The sequence below is a fragment of the Eleutherodactylus coqui genome, chromosome 2 (assembly GCF_035609145.1).
Source record: "Eleutherodactylus coqui strain aEleCoq1 chromosome 2, aEleCoq1.hap1, whole genome shotgun sequence".
NCBI classification, from domain to species: Eukaryota; Metazoa; Chordata; class Amphibia; order Anura; family Eleutherodactylidae; genus Eleutherodactylus; species Eleutherodactylus coqui.
This window is the reverse complement of record NC_089838.1, coordinates 62562696-62579519: the sequence shown is the minus strand read 5'-3', so window position 1 is coordinate 62579519 and position 16824 is coordinate 62562696. Positions and strand designations below refer to the sequence as shown.

Here is a 16824-nt window from a genome sequence, read left to right as displayed (position 1 = left end):
TATGTATCCAAAAACTACAGTTCGCCACGCAAAAAACAAGCCCTTATACGGCCGCGTCGACAGAAAAATAAAAAAGTTATGGCTTTTGAAAAATGGAGATGAAAGTCCACCAAAAATCGTTGCGTCCTTAAGCCCAAAATAGGCCATGTCCTTAAGGGGTTAAATGACGGTAGAGAGGGGATACAGCAGGGGTTAATGGGGATTTACTGGAGCCTTGAGACAGCCAGGAAAGTATGGTAGCGACTAGAAAAATGTGTACCAAGGATAAAGGTAATGATAATATAAAGTGTTCGCTGACCAATGCAGGTCTTGCAAAAACTGGAGCTCTTAATGACTTGAGAGCCCCGCCTGCTCCAAACATGGCAGTTGCCAGCTGTATTGACCAAGCTGACACCCGCTGGCAATAACCCTGATGAAAGCTGGGTCCGATAGCAGCCAGGGGTTGTGTGGTTTGGTAAACTCGTTTTCAGACACTAACGGTATACTGAATTAAAGGCGGTGGTCCCTCCTTCAGGGCTTCCATCAAAAAGCGGACAGAACAGTTAACCAGGACCTGACAAACACATGCAATATATACACAGCCATTGATTTCAAAAGGTGCCATCACGTTGCAAGGGATATGAATACTAAAACGCAAGATCTGCTGCAAATTACATTTGATCAATGGAAGCAAAAGAGAAGAGTAAGTTTAGGTCAACGACGAGGTAATGTTACCTTTTTTCTCCTTTTTTAGCCTTGCTAGGGCTGAGGGAATGTGAACGTTTACTGTGGCTTCTTGAGCGTCTTCGCTCCCTACTGCGGGACCGTCTTCTCTCCCGGCTCCGCTCCCTTTCTCTGCTTGGCCGACGGCTATCATGAAGAGAGATAAATGAATGGAGAATTTGTACTATCATTACATTCTGCTGTGAACAGTGGAGTAGGTACACAACAAAACCGCAAGAGGGAGACGACACATAACCTTTATAGTTAATCCAAACGGATCAGAAAATGACAGAAATCACGGTTGGTTGTGTGAGAGAACCATCCTGCCTGCTAAAACAAGATGCCATTGATGAAATCAACAACAGTATTCAGGATAGGATTGCAGGCTCCGTAACTGAATACAATGCCGTTGATAAGGTTGATGCCGACGGGCTGTATATCATCCAACAGAGTCCCTCAACTCTCTCCACCCGCCTAGGATGCCACCACATTACTGGCTACCCATCAAGCTGCTTTAGAACCTGGACCCTCCTGGGTTATACAATGGGACGGGAATGTTGCACAAGATCATAGAGAGACATTACAGACTCCTAAGGAAGACCATGTATTCATTCCTCCTATTCTACTGATTCCAACAGGCTTGCCTTCCAGTTTGAAGCAATTACAATACCCAATAGAGCTGGCATTTGGCATCACCATCAACAAGGCACAGGGCCAGTCAGCCAAGTGTTGTGGTATTAAGCTGGGGTTACTGCTTTTCCCATGGGCAGTTATAGATGGCACGCTCAAACGTAGGCTCACCAAATCAGGTGGAAAAAGTTAAAATATAAACTAGATACAGCTGGGTATGTAAGCAAACATACAATATAACTATGTACTTCGTCACACATTGGAAATAATGCAGTGTTATTAAGTGGATCGTGGATGTATTGAAAATCCTGAGGACCAATCAGGTAGACCTACACGAGACGTTTCCTGTCCCTGGAGCGCGATCGTCTGCGATCCCTGCTGCGTGACCTCTCTCTTCTTCTATCTCTGTCTCGGCTCCTTGATCTGCGGTCATCTCTCTTAGACCTCTTGTCAGGCGGTGAGCGGCTCTTGGACCTGCTTCCGGAGCGGCCACGCGATGATGAGCGTTTTCTGTAATGTCTAGGTCAAAAAAGGGCATTGCACATTAATACCTACTGAAGAACAAGCCTAATCCCTGCACTCATTGATGTCATACAGGTGGTTTCCTGGCTAGGAAACCCAAACAATAATCTGTGGAGCAGATGTATAAAACTGTCTAAAAACCAATCACAGAGCAGCTTTCATTTTTCAAGAGCACAATGAGGAATGAAAGCTGAGCTGTGATTGGTTGCTATGGGCAACAAAGGCAGTTTTTTAATTTAGTTTTATAAATCTTCCCCCATGCTTATTGAAATATCACACGTTACGTTAACGGTACCCATGATGGCAAGACGTGGCAGCCAAACAGCGTGCCACAAACGTGCCCAGTGAATACTGGCAGATGGCTTCATTTAAACAAAGTCAGAGTGTATTTCGGAATAATTACGGTGAAAGACGTGAACCGACAAAATCCCATATTCACAAATTGTTGAAAAAAATCTGAGACCACGGGGAGTGTGGCGACAACACACAAATGCAGCATGCTGCGATTCTTCATCTGCGAGCGGAAAACGCAATTGGTTTCCGCTCGTGTGCATGAAGAATCATTTTTCCATAGCATGCTATGGAGGGTTATTGCTGCGGAATCCGCAATGCAAATCCGCCCGTGTGCATGAGGCCTTAATCAGACTGTTACCACGGCGGTGTGCTGGGACACACTGTATTCAATTAATAAGTGACAAATAAACACAAAGTCACTTTCAACAAGTGGGCACAACGGGCCAAACATCTAAGGCCCCTCTCAGACAGGCGGATATCAAAAAGAAAGAAGAAAAATAGGCACGGCGCATACCGCATCTGCCGGGCAAAAGAAAGACGAGCCAGCCGCAACAGAGGAGAGTCTCGCAGCGTCGGGAGAGGCGAGTAAATGTCATTTTTGGCCTCATGGCTGTGGGCCGGGTCAACACCGCTGCGGGATTCCACACTTGGTAACCGTGAGTGCCCGTGGACATGAGGCCTCAGGCCGGTCACACGCGGACTGGTCCGATTCCGCATTAGGGACACTCCCCCAGCGGCCCCCCAGTGCATTAGGGACACTCCCCCAGCGGCCCCCCAGTGCATTAGGGACACCCCCCCAGCGGCCCCCCAGTGCATTAGGGACACCCCCCCAGCGGCCCCCCAGTGCATTAGGGACACCCCCCCAGCGGCCCCCCAGTGCATTAGGGACACCCCCCCAGCGGCCCCCCAGTGCATTAGGGACACTCCCCAGCGGCCCCCCAGTGCATTAGGGACACCCCCCTGCGGCCCCCCAGTGCATTAGGGACACCCCCCTGCGGCCCCCCAGTGCAGTAGTGACACCCCCCAGCGGCCTCCCAGTGCAGTAGTGACACCCCCCAGCGGCCTCCCAGTGCATTAGGGACACCCCCCTGCGGCCCCCCAGTGCAGTAGTGACACCCCCCAGCGGCCTCCCAGTGCAGTAGTGACACCCCCCAGCGGCCTCCCAGTGCAGTAGTGACACCCCCCAGCGGCCTCCCAGTGCAGCAGTGACACCCCTCCAGCGCCCCCCCCCAGTGTAGTGACACCCCTCCAGCGCCCCCCCTCCCAGTGCAGTAAGTGACACCCCCCAGCGGCCCCCCAGTGCAGTAGTGACACCCCCCAGTGCATTAGTGACACCCCACAGTGCCCCTCCCGAGACCCACATACTTACCTCCTGGAAGCTCAGCTTTTCTTTTGGTCCCAGCATGCATATTAACTTTTTCTTACCCACTTCTGCCTCAATAGGTAATTCCCAGCAACCTGATTGGTTGTTTGGTTGGCTGATTCACCAATCAGGTTGCTGGGAATTGCTGATTGCTGCAGAAGTGGGGAAGAAAGTGTTAATATGCTCCCAGCACACACTCTGACACACGCTGCTGGACGCCTCCTGGCGGAACCAAGTAGTAGGAGACATCGGGGCAGGGGGGAGGGGGATTCCTGCTGCAAACTGAAGCCAGTGTGTGCCGGGATCAGCGCGGCTAGCAGTGCCGTTTGTGAATGCCGGCAGGGGAGCCGCGGCCCCTGCTGGTATTCACAAGTGGTGAGCGGCCGATGGGGCGCGTGCCAGCAGGGAGGGCTCTGCGTGCCGCCTCTGGCACGCGTGCCATAGGTTCGCCACCACTGCCCTAGAGGAATGGGTTTCCCTGTATAACACTTTGTGAAACATTTTGGTGAATCCCGTCCCCTTTGCTGCCTAGCCTCAGGCTAACGACTGCAGGCGCAAATTCATCGACAGTTCTGCCCGGTGTGAACCCAGCTTTAGGCCACATCAGATTCCAACTGAGATCTCTTAGCGGAATCAGACCCTGTGGCCTGGCGGTGACCCCGGATCCTGCGACCTTTCCGCAATGAGGATTGTGGACAGGCTGCGGGTCAGACGGTTTCCATTGACTTCAATGGAAGCCGCACAGAATCACAGGACGCAATAGATTTCCGCTGGTGTCGAGGAAATCGCGTTGTGCCATAGCACGCTATGGGCGGTATTTGCTGCGGAATCGGGAGGTGGACGCCCCCCCCCCAGATTCAGCCATGTGCAGGCGGCCTTCATCCAGTATTAGGCCGCTCTCACACACGCTTTTTACTGCGATTAGCGCTGCGTCTCGAACGCCGCCATTGAATTCAGCGGGGCCTCACACCAGCGATCTGCTCTATTAACACCTCATTGTAGTAATTGGGTGCGTTACAAAAAGCTGCAACATGTGCTCGAAAACAGCGCGAACTCGCAGTAGAATGCCGCGGTTTCGCACTGCGTTTGCTGTGTGTATGAGATTGGCCTTACACACGCAATTCCATATTTACAGTTTGTTTTTTTACACACCCCATTCATTTCAATGGGCAATGTTGTGCGTGATATGAGGGCTGAAACGGATATGCAGCAAGTGATTGCACATATAAAAATACGTGGCGCAAAACAGTGTGAGAGCGGCCTGCAGCACCGACACGCCAATACTCCCCCACCTCACACTGACCGCGGTCAGGCCGGATGACAACCCCTAGAAGCTCTGCAGCCTGTGGGGGTATCTCTGACAGCAGTCTAGTGCCCCCAGCGGCCACATGCCTGCTACTACACCCCCTGATGGACCCTTATAAGTCCCAGTCAGCACTGCAGGAGCCGGGGACAGGCCGGAAGCTTGTGGAGACGCCGGTACAAGGAGGCAGGGGCTCCTCACACGGCACCAACCCTCTGCAATGCCGCACAGTGAGGACTACAGGCCGCGGCCACCTGCACTACATATGGACAGACGGGCCGCGGCCGCCCGCACTACATATGGACAGCCCGGCCGTCATGACGCAGATGGGCCGCCGCTGCCGCCCTCATACCTCACCTGGACTCCCTGCCCATGGCTCCGCCGCCTCGCTGGTCGCCGCTCACTACACGCACTGCAAACACCAAGCGGATCTGAGAGGAAAGCTGCGCCACTCAGTCTACGCTGAATTCATTAGCGACACCTAGTGGCGGGAGGCTATAGCACAGCGAGAAGACGATACACAACTGGGGGGGAGGGGGGGGCTGGAACAATACCTCTACAGCGTCACCTATGGATAGGCAGGATTATTGCAAGTCAATGTCAGACTTGAACAAGCTTTCTAATCTTGATTGAGAGTTGAGTCTCCAGTGGTGCATGAGACCACCGCCTTTGTGAATGAATCCCTGCCGAGCGTGTCAAAGATGGTTATGAACTTGCACAGCGGATATGCAGGTATCCTGCATATTTCCCGCACATTTCTGCACACCCATTGATTTCAGTGCACTATAACAGTGCGTCATATGCGCCAACATAGGCCATGCTGCCGTATTTTTCAGTCACTTGAAACATACTTAGCTATGAATGAAACCTTCGAAATTAATGTGCGCCACTCCTTGCGTATTTCTGCTTGTGTGAATGAGCCCTAAACCTGGCTAACATTTCTGAAAAGTGGCTAGCATGGCATAAACTGGAAATGATTCACAAATTTAGCAAATTTTTTATGCCAGAAAATTTGCACAGGTGCTTTAACCCCTTGGTGACGAAGCCTGTTTGCGCCTTAGTGACGGAGCCAAATTTTGCTCATTTGTACGGAATAAAAATTGACTCCCTAAAAATCCCCCCCCCCCCCCCCTCCACGCCCTTTTCAGCGTTCCCCAAATCTTAGATAAAAGTAATAATGTGAACTGTGTAGTATTTCCAAAGACGGGTAATTACAGAGGCTGGTTGGGATGGGCACATAGGGCAATAAAACCGGGTATCCCCCCCCCTCCTCTCATGCTTTTTGGGGGTCATTTTTTGACCTCAGTGGCGGGGATGGGGTGTAAAAAGTGGCGTTCCGTGAGTCTCCGTAAGCTTGACGAGGTGCGGCGGTCTCACACAGAAGGCGCTCAACAAGGTGCTCCTGGAACTGCAGGAAGGCGAGCGTTCCCGGGGCTTCTTGTAAATTGCGTATTACAGGTAGCAGTCTGAATAACGCCGGGCTTACGCAGCCGTAGGTGGATCCCGGCTGTGAGCCCGGCTATGGCCGCGTAATGTACTGCGCATAACTACGTACTTACACGGGCGGTCATGCGCAGTACATTTTTTTTTTTGTTGTTGTTTGTATTTCCCGCACCGTCGCTTAGCGATGACACAGGTACCCGCAGCCCGTATACAAGGTAGTTGCGTATGGGCAGCGGGTATATCCGCGACCATGGAGCACAATGGGCTCTATGTTGCTGATATCCGCGGTAAAATAGAAACTGCTGCGTTCTCTTTTCTGCGAGTGGATTACACAATTCCGACCCGCTAATGTGAGCGGACTTGTGTAATCCAATGCGATTGATCTGCGTATTACCGCTAATCAAACGCATGCGGAATCCGTAATTCCTATCCGGTCATGTGAGACCGGCCAAAGGTAGATTGCTACCTTTTTATCACGTGACCGGGGGGGACCGCTCAACGAGGCCACCCGTCACTGCTCCAGGCTCTCGGCGACCAACGGCAAGGACATATTAAGTTTCCTGGGCTCCCCGACTCCTGCGCATGTGTGCAGTGTTTTGCCGCCGGTCGCATGCGCAGAATACGGGAAAGTTCACGGAAGAAGATTGCGTCGGGGTGCAAATATGGAGGCCTCCGGTAAAAAGTTTTATCTCCTCTCACCGATCGCATCGGTGAGGGGAGATGAACCTTCCCCTTTTTTTAACTTTTACGTGATCGCCATTATTCTTTGGATAACGGCGAACACGTGATTAGGAACCGCTCACCGCGGCTCTCCGTGAAATCTCCAGGCTCTCGGCTAAGTTTTGTAGCCAGGAGCAGGGAGATTTTAAAAAACCACGGCTTTTGCGCATGCGCCTGCCACATTGGCGAAGGGCGCGTGCGCAGAAGCTGGAGTGAGGTCCGCGGATAAATCCGCAGGCCTTAGGTATGTCATTTCATCCTCCCTCACGGATATGATCCGTGGGGGGAGATGAAACGCAAGGTTTTTTTTAACTTTTTAAAACTTTTTAAAACTTTTTTTTACTTTTTGCACTTTTTTGGTTACACATGGCAGCCAGGAGCAGAGCAATTTTGAATTTCCCGGGGCTCGAGCCCCTCTGAGCACGTGCCCGATGTCAATCATCGGGCGCGCATGCGCAGACGGGGATTTCGGGTCCCGGGACATCGGGACATCGCAGAGGACCGGGGGTGAGTATCTTCACCTCCCCTCATGGATCGGATCCATGAGGGGAGGTGAAACTTTACTTTTGTTTTACTTTTTCAACTTTTTCGCGATCACCGCTATCGCAATGGATAGCGGTGATCGCGGGCCCGGGGACCGCTCACAGTGGTCCCCGGTAACACCTCCTGGTTCCCGGCTACCTTCAGGAGCCGGGAGCCAGGAGATTTTAAATTTGCCGGGGACACCCGGGCTTCTGCGCGTGCGCGTGACGTCATCGTCTGGCGCGCATGCGCAGAAGGCCGCCGGCGGGTCCGGGAGGATCAGATCTCCGGGGAACACCGCCGACAAGCCGATCGCAATGCCGGGGGGGACTGCCCGCATCCTGGGATGACAGCTCCATGCTGTCGGCTACCTGCGGGCACCGACAGCATGGAGCTGTCACGTCCTCAGGCCAGTGGGCATCAATCCAAAGAGGATGCATAAAACTACGTCCTCTAGGATTAAGGCCCACTTTCTGAGGACGTAGTTTCCCGATGGGGCGGTCGTTAAGGGGTTAAAGGGTTTCCAGGGAGAACACTACTGATGAACCATCCTCAGGATAAGTCATCAATAGCTGATCATCTGGGGTCCGTCAGCACCGCAAAGCCAAAGAGGTCGAAGCGGAAGCCTCTGCCCCTTGCAATTTTCGGTTGGCCATGTCACGGCCACAGCGCAACCGAAAATTGCATTAATGGACGCACAAATCTCCTGTTTGTGTGCCTGTTCAGACTGCCTCCCCCTCGCCGGCTCTCGGCTAGGGGAGGGGGCGGGAGCTATTGTGCTATTTCCTGCCCCTTGTAGGCTGCCAGCAATGGGAGGGGACGGGGCAGGAGCTTTGCACACTAGCTCCCGCCCCTTCCCACCCCCACTCATTGCAAACAGCTGGCAAGGGGCCGAGAGGAGGAGGGAAGGAAGGGGGGAATTTAGTGATGTAATAGTGGAGAGCCCGACGGGTTGCCATGGCAACAGGACACCAGCTACAGGCATCCTGCATTGCCAATGCCTATGATCTCTATAACAAGCCATAAGGCATTGCAAGACAAAAGTTTTTAAAAAGTGGTTTTTGAAAAGTGGAGATGAAAATCCCCCAAAAATCATTGCATCCTCAACGCCAGAATAGGCCATGTCCTTAAGGGGTTAATAACTTCCCATTGACCTTCAGCTAACATCTTTCTGCGTTTTTAATTAAAACAATTTGGGGGTTTATCAACTGAAAAACGGTATTAAAACACTGCAATTTTTAAAACAAGCCCTTGTTTGCGCAAAAACGTGCGACTTTTTACATTTCTGTTGGCTCACACTCGGAATCCTGCTGGTTGGGTGCCTGCTGCTAGGACTGCCATACACAGGGGTCAAAGCAGAAGCTGCGGCTCCGACCTGTGTAGTGGTTGGCGCTTGTAACTGCGTGACCTGCACGCTGACTCCTAAGTACACTGCGTCTTGTGTGTCATCCGGAAGTCGGCCTCTCACATTGGGCGTTTCATAGGAACATATAGAGAGACTGACTTCTGCTCCACCAGTAAATTGCAGTATATTATGGTGAGTCAGAGTGCAGGTCACATGGGGTGCGGTGATGGAACGGCACAGAGCCGATCAAGTGCTGGCTAGGAAAATTAACTGCAATACTATTAACCCCATGCGAATTACAAATGGGCCAAAAAATAAAACATTTTCTTGGCGTGCTTCTTTAACCCCTTAGTGACCACCCATACGTTTTTTCAAGTCTTGGGTGTCTGGGCTTTATTCTACAGGGCCAGCGTGTTTTTACGGCCCTATAGAATAAAGCCCCGGGGTTGGGGAGTGTGAGATCTCCCTGCTACTAACTACCGGAGATAGCCCGAGAGCCTGGAGCTGGGATCGGGTGCCGCGGTATGGGGTCTCGGTCACGCGATCATCGTTATCCAAAGGATAACGGCCATCACATAAAAGTTAAAAAAAAGTTTTAAAAAGATAAAGTTTCATCTCCCCTCACGAATCCAATCCATGAGGGGAGATGAAACTACTCAGCTGTGGTCTCTGTGATATCTCCCGACGATCTGGGCCTCCAAGGACTTGTCCCCGGCTTCTGCACATGCGCCGGCCGTCAGAATATCAGGCACATGCGCAGAAGCTGGGGCTTGCCCGGGAAATTTAAAATCTCCCTGCTCCTGGCTACCAAAGGTAAACGAAAGCCTTGAGATGTCACCGGTGGTCGTGATGTGCAGTCCTTAGTCACGTGATCGCCGTTATCCAATGGATATCTGGGATCATGTAAAAGTTTAAAAAAAGAAGTTAACGTTTCATCTTCCCTCATAGATCTGATCCATGAGATGTGATGAAACTACTTACCTAAGGCCTCCAATGATATCCCCTGATGGGATCTTTATCCACTGACCTTTCCCCGTCTTCTGCACGTGCCCATCGGCAAAATGGCGGATGCAAGCTCAGAAGCTGGGGAGGGCACAGGAAGTTTAAAGGTAGCCGAGAGCTTGGAGCAGTGTCCGAGGGCCGCGGCATGTGGTCCCCAGTCACGTGATCGCCATTATACAATGGTATAACAATGTAGCAATCAACCAGGTTAGGTCAGTCTCATACGACCGGATAGGAGTTGCGGATTCCGCAAATGTTTGATCTGCGGTAATACGCGGATCAGTCAAATGCATTGGATTACACAGTTCTGCTCACTTTAGCGGATCAGAATTGCATAATCCACTCGCAGAAAACAGGACATGTTCTATTTTACACAGATATCTATGCTCTATGGTTGCGGATATCCCCCCAACCCGTAGGCAATTAAGTTGCGTATGGGCTGCGGTACCCCCGTCATCGCTAAGCCACAGCGCAGGTAATATAAACAAACCAAAAAAAGGTCTCTAGAGAGGAAACATGAAAAGACGGCACTCCTTGGTATTCAGAATTCAAAGCAACACTTTATTTCATATATAAAACTAGCTGACATACCCGGCTTCGCCCGAGTTAATTTGGTACTGGTGTTTATCTGGTGTTCACACGGAAATCTTATGAAGTCGTGGTTACTTTAGAGATACCGAGGAAAAACATATGTTCACCATTTTGCATGGTTCACTGCGTTACCCAGAAAACACCACGGGGAGGTAACCATGCGACGTATATAAAAAAAATAATTAGATTAAAAAGATTTGTGTAAAACAAATAAGAAAACAATTGAATTTTAAAAGGAAATAATAATTCCTCGTTAAAACTAAAAAGGTAGTTTTTTGAAAATGTCACCCCACACAATGTGCCACCTCACACCGCTGCTCATAGCACACAGATCAGATAGATTCCTCTCAGTGTATAGGCAGATAGGAGAGAGATTTATCTCAGACTGTATGTGAAAATTTCACCCCACAGAATGTGCCACCTCACACATGCTGCTCATTTTTACCCTGAAAGGTAACGCCCCTTATTATTCAAATTTCCTACCCAGACTGAAGGTTGCAGCCCCTTGTTATACTTAAAGGGGTTGTCCCGCAAAATGAAGTAAAGGTAAACACTTCTGTATGGCCATATTAATGCACTTTGTAATGTACATCATGCATTAAATATTGGCCATACAGAAATTATACACTCCCCCCCCCCCTGATGTTGGCATGCGCAGACGACCTGTGGGGCGCGAGCACGCTGGAGCAGCCCCTTCAACGGGACAGAAGAGGCAGACTGCGCAAGCGCGTCTAATTGGGGCAGAAGGAGGCTTCGGTCGGCGCCATGGAGACGGGGACGCCAACACCGGGGGGTAAGTATATAACTTCTGTATGGCCAATATTTAATGCACGATGTATATTACAAAGTGCATGTATATGGCCATACAGAAGTGTTTACCTTTACTTCATTTTGCGGGACAACCCCTTTAAAGGCATACTCCATCCCAGCAGTCCATGACCACTTCCTTTTGTACTTTACAGCCTTTCAATACATACGACAGTCAGTTTTATTCCTGTCAGTATATACTCATATTTCTAAATGCATTTTGTTTTGCTGAGAAGCTAACTGTCACATATATTGCGGGGTACAGATATGTTATTGGTTACATAACATAGGAATGGTCATGCCAAATTTCAAGATTGTGCAGTACAGATGTGTGTTATTAGTTACATTACATAGGGGGTCACTTACTTTTATGCATAGGATTGAATAATCAAGTTGCAACCCTTTACATTTACAATATTTAGTACGCAAAGAATAATCATGGAAAATTTCACATTTGTGCGGTAAAAATTTGTGTAATTATTTGTTACATCAGGAAGTGAGAGAATTAGATTCCGTACGTAATATTTGGACGCTACTTCTTTTGCGCTTATAATTGAATAATCAAGTTGGGACCCATTAGCTTTTCCTATTTATGACATAATCAATGCTTGTGCCAAATTTCAAGTTTTTCAGACATCGGGAAGTGAGAGAATTAGATTACGTACATAAAATTTGGACGCTAATTCTTTTGCGCATAGAATTGAATAATCGAGTTGGGACCCATTAGCGTTTCCTAATTATGACATCAATGCTCGTGCCAAATTTCAAGTTTCTACGACATCGGGAAGTGAGAGAATTAGATTACGTACGTAAAATTTGGACGCTAATTCTTTTGCGCTTAGAATTGAATAATCGAGTTGGGACCCATTAATTTTTCCTATTTATGACACAGTCAATGCCCGTGCCAAATTTCATGTTTCTACGACATCGGGAAGTGAGAGAATTAGTGCAAGTAAGTGAGTCAGTCAGTGTTGGAAATATTTGCAGTTACCAATTAGAGTCTTGATCAGATACAAGTTGAAGCGTAAGGCCTTTTTATTTGTGTGTGTGTGTGTGTGTGTGGAGAGAGAGAGAGAGAGAGAAAGAGAGAGAGAGAGAGAGAAAGAGAGAGAGAAAAAGAGAGAGAGAGAGAGAGACGATACATATATACACAGCTAATACATTGCAGCTATGCAGAAAGGCAATTGTCTACTGCAATGGTCATTCTTGCTTATATACAATTAAAAGTCCTCCACCTGCCATCAAGTAAGCCTTACAATGGAATAAGATAAGGTGTCTAAAGGTTGTTTCTGCAGACACACTAACCTTGCCACGAACCATCTCCTCATTGTAAAAAGCTTTATTGAAGAAGGTAAGTGGCTTTACAGACTAAATACACATTAGGAAAACTAAATAATGCTCTCATACAGTATAGTATTGCATTTGATCTATATATGTATAACATTATTATAACAGTCAGTGAGTCAGTGAGGGCTTTCGTCTTTATATAGATAGATAGCAGGCGCAAAACCAGGACACTGTGCACAAAAATAGGTGTTTTGCACATGACTGCTTGCGTGAATACGCAGTTATAAACAGTACATTACGTGGCTGTACGCAGGGTCACAGTTGGGATCCGCTGCGGGCCTCCGCAAACGGATCCCACATCCATCCATGTGAGCCTGGCGTTATTCAGATCGCTACCTGTAATCCGTAATTTACAAGAAGCCCCGGGAACGCTCGCCTTCCTGCAGTTCCAGGAGCAGCTTGATGAGCGCCTTAATGTGTGAGACCGCCGCACCGCAGCAAGATTACAAAGACTTACAGAGCGCTACTTTTACACCCCATCCCCGCTGCTGAGGTGAAGAAATACCCCACAAAAAATGTGGGGTTTGCAGAAAGCATGCGAGGAGGGATACACAGTTTTATTGCCCCATGTGCCCATCTCAACCAGCCTCTATAATTACCCATTTGCAGACATACCACACAATTTACACTATTACTTTTATCAAAAATTTGGGGTATGCCAAGAAGGAAGGAGGGGGGGGGGGGGGGGGGTAATATTATATTTATAGGGAGTCGATTTTTTTTTCTACACAAGTGAGTAATGGGGCCTGGAATTAATTCAGTTGTGCCCTGAAGTCCAATGGGTGTTCCCTCTATTATAGGCCTAGCCATGTGTCCAGTAAGCAAGCAGATTGGGGCTACGATAGGGTATTGTTGAACACAGAAGAACTAGTGCTGTCAAATTTGGGGTGCGTCTCCCCAGTTTCCCTGCTTGAAACAAAGAAAGCTGTCATAAAAAGGGACATTTGTGAAAAAATATTAAACTCTATTTTTCACATGCTTTATAATAATTTTAGAAATACCTGTGGGGTCAGAATGCTCAGTACACACCTAGATGAATGGGCTAAGGGGTTTAGATTTCACAATGGGGTCACTCGTGTGGGGCGTTCTATCGTTTTAGCAGCTTGATGGCTCTACAAGTGAGCAATGTGGCCTGGAATTTATTCAGTTGTGCCCTGAAAACCAAAGGGTGTTTCTTTTATTATAGGGCTTAGTCAGACGACCGTATATCAGCCGGGTATTCATGCTGGCCGATATACGGTGTCCCTCTCTGCAGGGGGAGGTGGCTGGAAGAGCCGGGAGAAGTGCTCTCAGCTCCTGCCCCCTCTCCGCCAACTCTCCACCCCCTCTGCACTATTTGCAATGAGGGAAGGCGAGACAGGGCGGAGCTATTTCCTGGTACTTAGCCTTGCCCTCGTTCTGCCCCCTCTCATTGCAAATAGTGCAGAGGGGTGGAGAGGAGGCGCAGAGGGGGCGGGAGCTCAGAGCACTGCTCCCAGCTCTTCTAGCCTTCTTCCCCCTGGCCGATATATACGGTCGTCTGAATGCGCCCTCAAGTAAACAGATGGAAATATACCTTATCAAAAATGTATACAGTATATTTGCACATATTTGAGATATTGCAGTTGAAAATGTGATTTTTTTTTTCCAATTTTGGCGCTTTTAATAAATAAACACAAATTCTATTGGTCTATTTTTACCACCTAAATGAAGTACAATATGTGACGAAAAAACAATGTCAGAATTGCTTGGATATGCAAAACCTTAATGGAGTTATTCCATGTTCAAGTCACACATGTCAGATATCCAAAATTTTGCTACGTCACCAAGGCGCAAACTGGCTTGGTCACTAAGGGGTTAACTTCTGTTCAGTCGAATCAGATTCTAGGTATTACAGCTGCCTGAAACTGACCTAATTATGAAGTATATAGATTGGTGACGGTCCCAGTGCCCAGACCTCCACTGATCATAGATGAGAGGCGAGAGAACCAAGACAATGTAAGGGTCCATTCAGACAGGGCTGCTTGGTTGCGGTAAAACCCCTTGGCACGACAGTGACAAACACATGTGGTTCTGCTGATACAATATTTTTTACCACATCGTCCCCATGTGAATAAACCTTAAAAAGAGATCTACAAATCAGCTTATGGAAGAAAATGATGCAACGACCAGTAATCCTCCTGATGAAGTCAGACGGTCACCAGTATTGTGGGCCGCCATCTTCTCACCGCTCCGAGTTCTTCATTGTGTCCATAATAGTAATTTATATGTTTATTAGTTAATTAACGTACCCAGCAGTATTTCAGGGACCTACTGAAATTATACAATGGGTGCTGCTACCTTCAAAATATCTCCCATGCGTCCAAGAAGCAAAACTTGATCCATGGAGCTTCTCCTCTCTGTACCGGCAGAAAAACAATCCAAAATTAATTTAAAGGGGTATTCCGATGTTAAAAAGTAGAGATGAGCGAGTATACTTGCTAAGGCACTACTCGCTCGAGTAATGTGCCTTAGCCGAGTATCTCCCCGCTCGTCCCGAAAGATTCGGGGCCGCCGCAGCTGACAGGTGAGTTGCGGCGGGGAGCGGGGCAGAGCGGGCGGGAGAGAGGAAGAGAAAGATCTCCCCTCCGTTCCTCCCTGCTCTCCCCCGCAGCTCCCCGCCCTGCGGCGACACCCGAATCTTTCGGGACGAGCAGGGAGATACTTGGCTAAGGCACATTACTCGAGCGAGTAGTGCCTTAGCGAGTATACTCGCTCATCTCTATTAAAAAGCGATTGACCTACCAATAGGATATGCTATCACTGTATGATCATTGGCGTCCAACCTCTGGGACCCAAAGTTTTTTTTACTCCTGAGCCAACTCTATACAGCGACACTGGGCATCCGCCATACATGGAACGGGATTACAGGGGGATTCCCAGCTGGACATTCATCGCATATCCACAGGATAAATGTGACGGTGGCGCTCTCCATTCTTAGGCCTCCTTCACACGACCATATGCGCTGAAGAATCACATGAATGATGTCCTGTAGCGCTAAGGGGTTAATAAGTGTGCAGTTTGGCACATTTTTTACAGCATTAGAAAACTGGTCTCTTTCTTTTCTGTATGGAAGATTATTAAAAATTACTTTTCAAAGAGGTTACGCTTTTTAAATTATTTTCTGCCGCCATCTTGTTGTCAGGGTAATTCTAAGTACAGCACCAATCAGGCCCACCCCACTTGCCCCGCTGCCGGCAGTAAAGAAGAGACACCACACAGAGGTCTGGTATAGCTCCTCACACGGGGACATGACTGCGCTCTTTATTACAGATTACATGGGATCCTTTACCCTTTGTTCTCATCACTAGGAATGGGTGATGGGCTCATTGGCTCAAATTCACCGCATAACCATATATGGGAAGTCCGGATTTCCGGCTGAGACAGTGAAAGCTATGTACGTAGTTGAACAGTCGTTATCTTGATACGGCGCCTCCGGGAAAACAGCCAAGCACGCGGCCTTCATCCGATTCTTCTTTGCTGTGTTTAAAATACATTTTGTCTTCGCCTTTCAAGGCCTTTGGAATATCTGATATAAGGCGAAGTATTAAGTTTTTCATAGAGTTAGTACATATAAGAATAAAGTTAGTATACATATAAAAAGAAAGGCACATAACTATATCTATATAAATGTATATATTCCAGTGTTTTCTTTTCTACCTACAAGGATATATATATTTCCTTCTCATTGTGACTGCAATAACTGTATTTTTCCGTGACGTAGTGTTGTGAGGGCTTTTGGTACCATTTTGGAATACATGCCAATTTTTGATCAATTTTTATTACATTTTTTCTTGGAGTCAGGGTGTCCAAAAAGCACAATTCTGGTGTTTTTTGTTATTTCAGATGACGTTCACCATGCAGGGTAAATAATGTGCTACTAATGTGTTAGATCAGACTTTTATGGATGCGGCGATACCAAATATGTATGCTTGTTTTTTTAACCCTGCAATCTCATCTGGAAGGGGAGGGGTCGTGTGGGACCCCGAAACATCAGTTGGGGCATTTAAATGCCGCTGTCAGAATTGTCAGTGATGTTTAAGGGGTTAACAGCTCAGATGAGCTGCACAGCTTACTGGAGCTGTTGCGGGCGGCTGCCAGCTGTAAAAAAACATCCGGCAGCCACGTTGTATGGAGTGAGATCGCCCCGTGATCCCCCTTCATAATACCCAGAGCTGCAAGACATAACTGAACATACTGTAGTATTAAGGGGTT

The 16824-nt window shown here is 48.4% G+C and overlaps 1 protein-coding gene across 1 annotated transcript in view; it reads right to left on the bottom strand.

Moving 5' to 3' along the window:
• The window catches only part of DDX46 (DEAD-box helicase 46), a 49460-nt gene extending 44178 nt beyond the window's left edge, over positions 1 to 5282 (bottom strand). The window contains exons 1-3 of the mRNA XM_066591055.1: positions 5172 to 5282; positions 1666 to 1851; positions 715 to 849 (exon numbers count right to left, since the gene is read on the bottom strand). Coding sequence (XP_066447152.1) covers positions 715 to 849; positions 1666 to 1851; positions 5172 to 5188 — 338 coding nt within the window. The 5' untranslated portion in view covers positions 5189 to 5282. The remainder of the gene's footprint in view (positions 1 to 714; positions 850 to 1665; positions 1852 to 5171) is intronic.
• Between the last annotated feature and the right edge of the window lie 11542 nt (positions 5283 to 16824).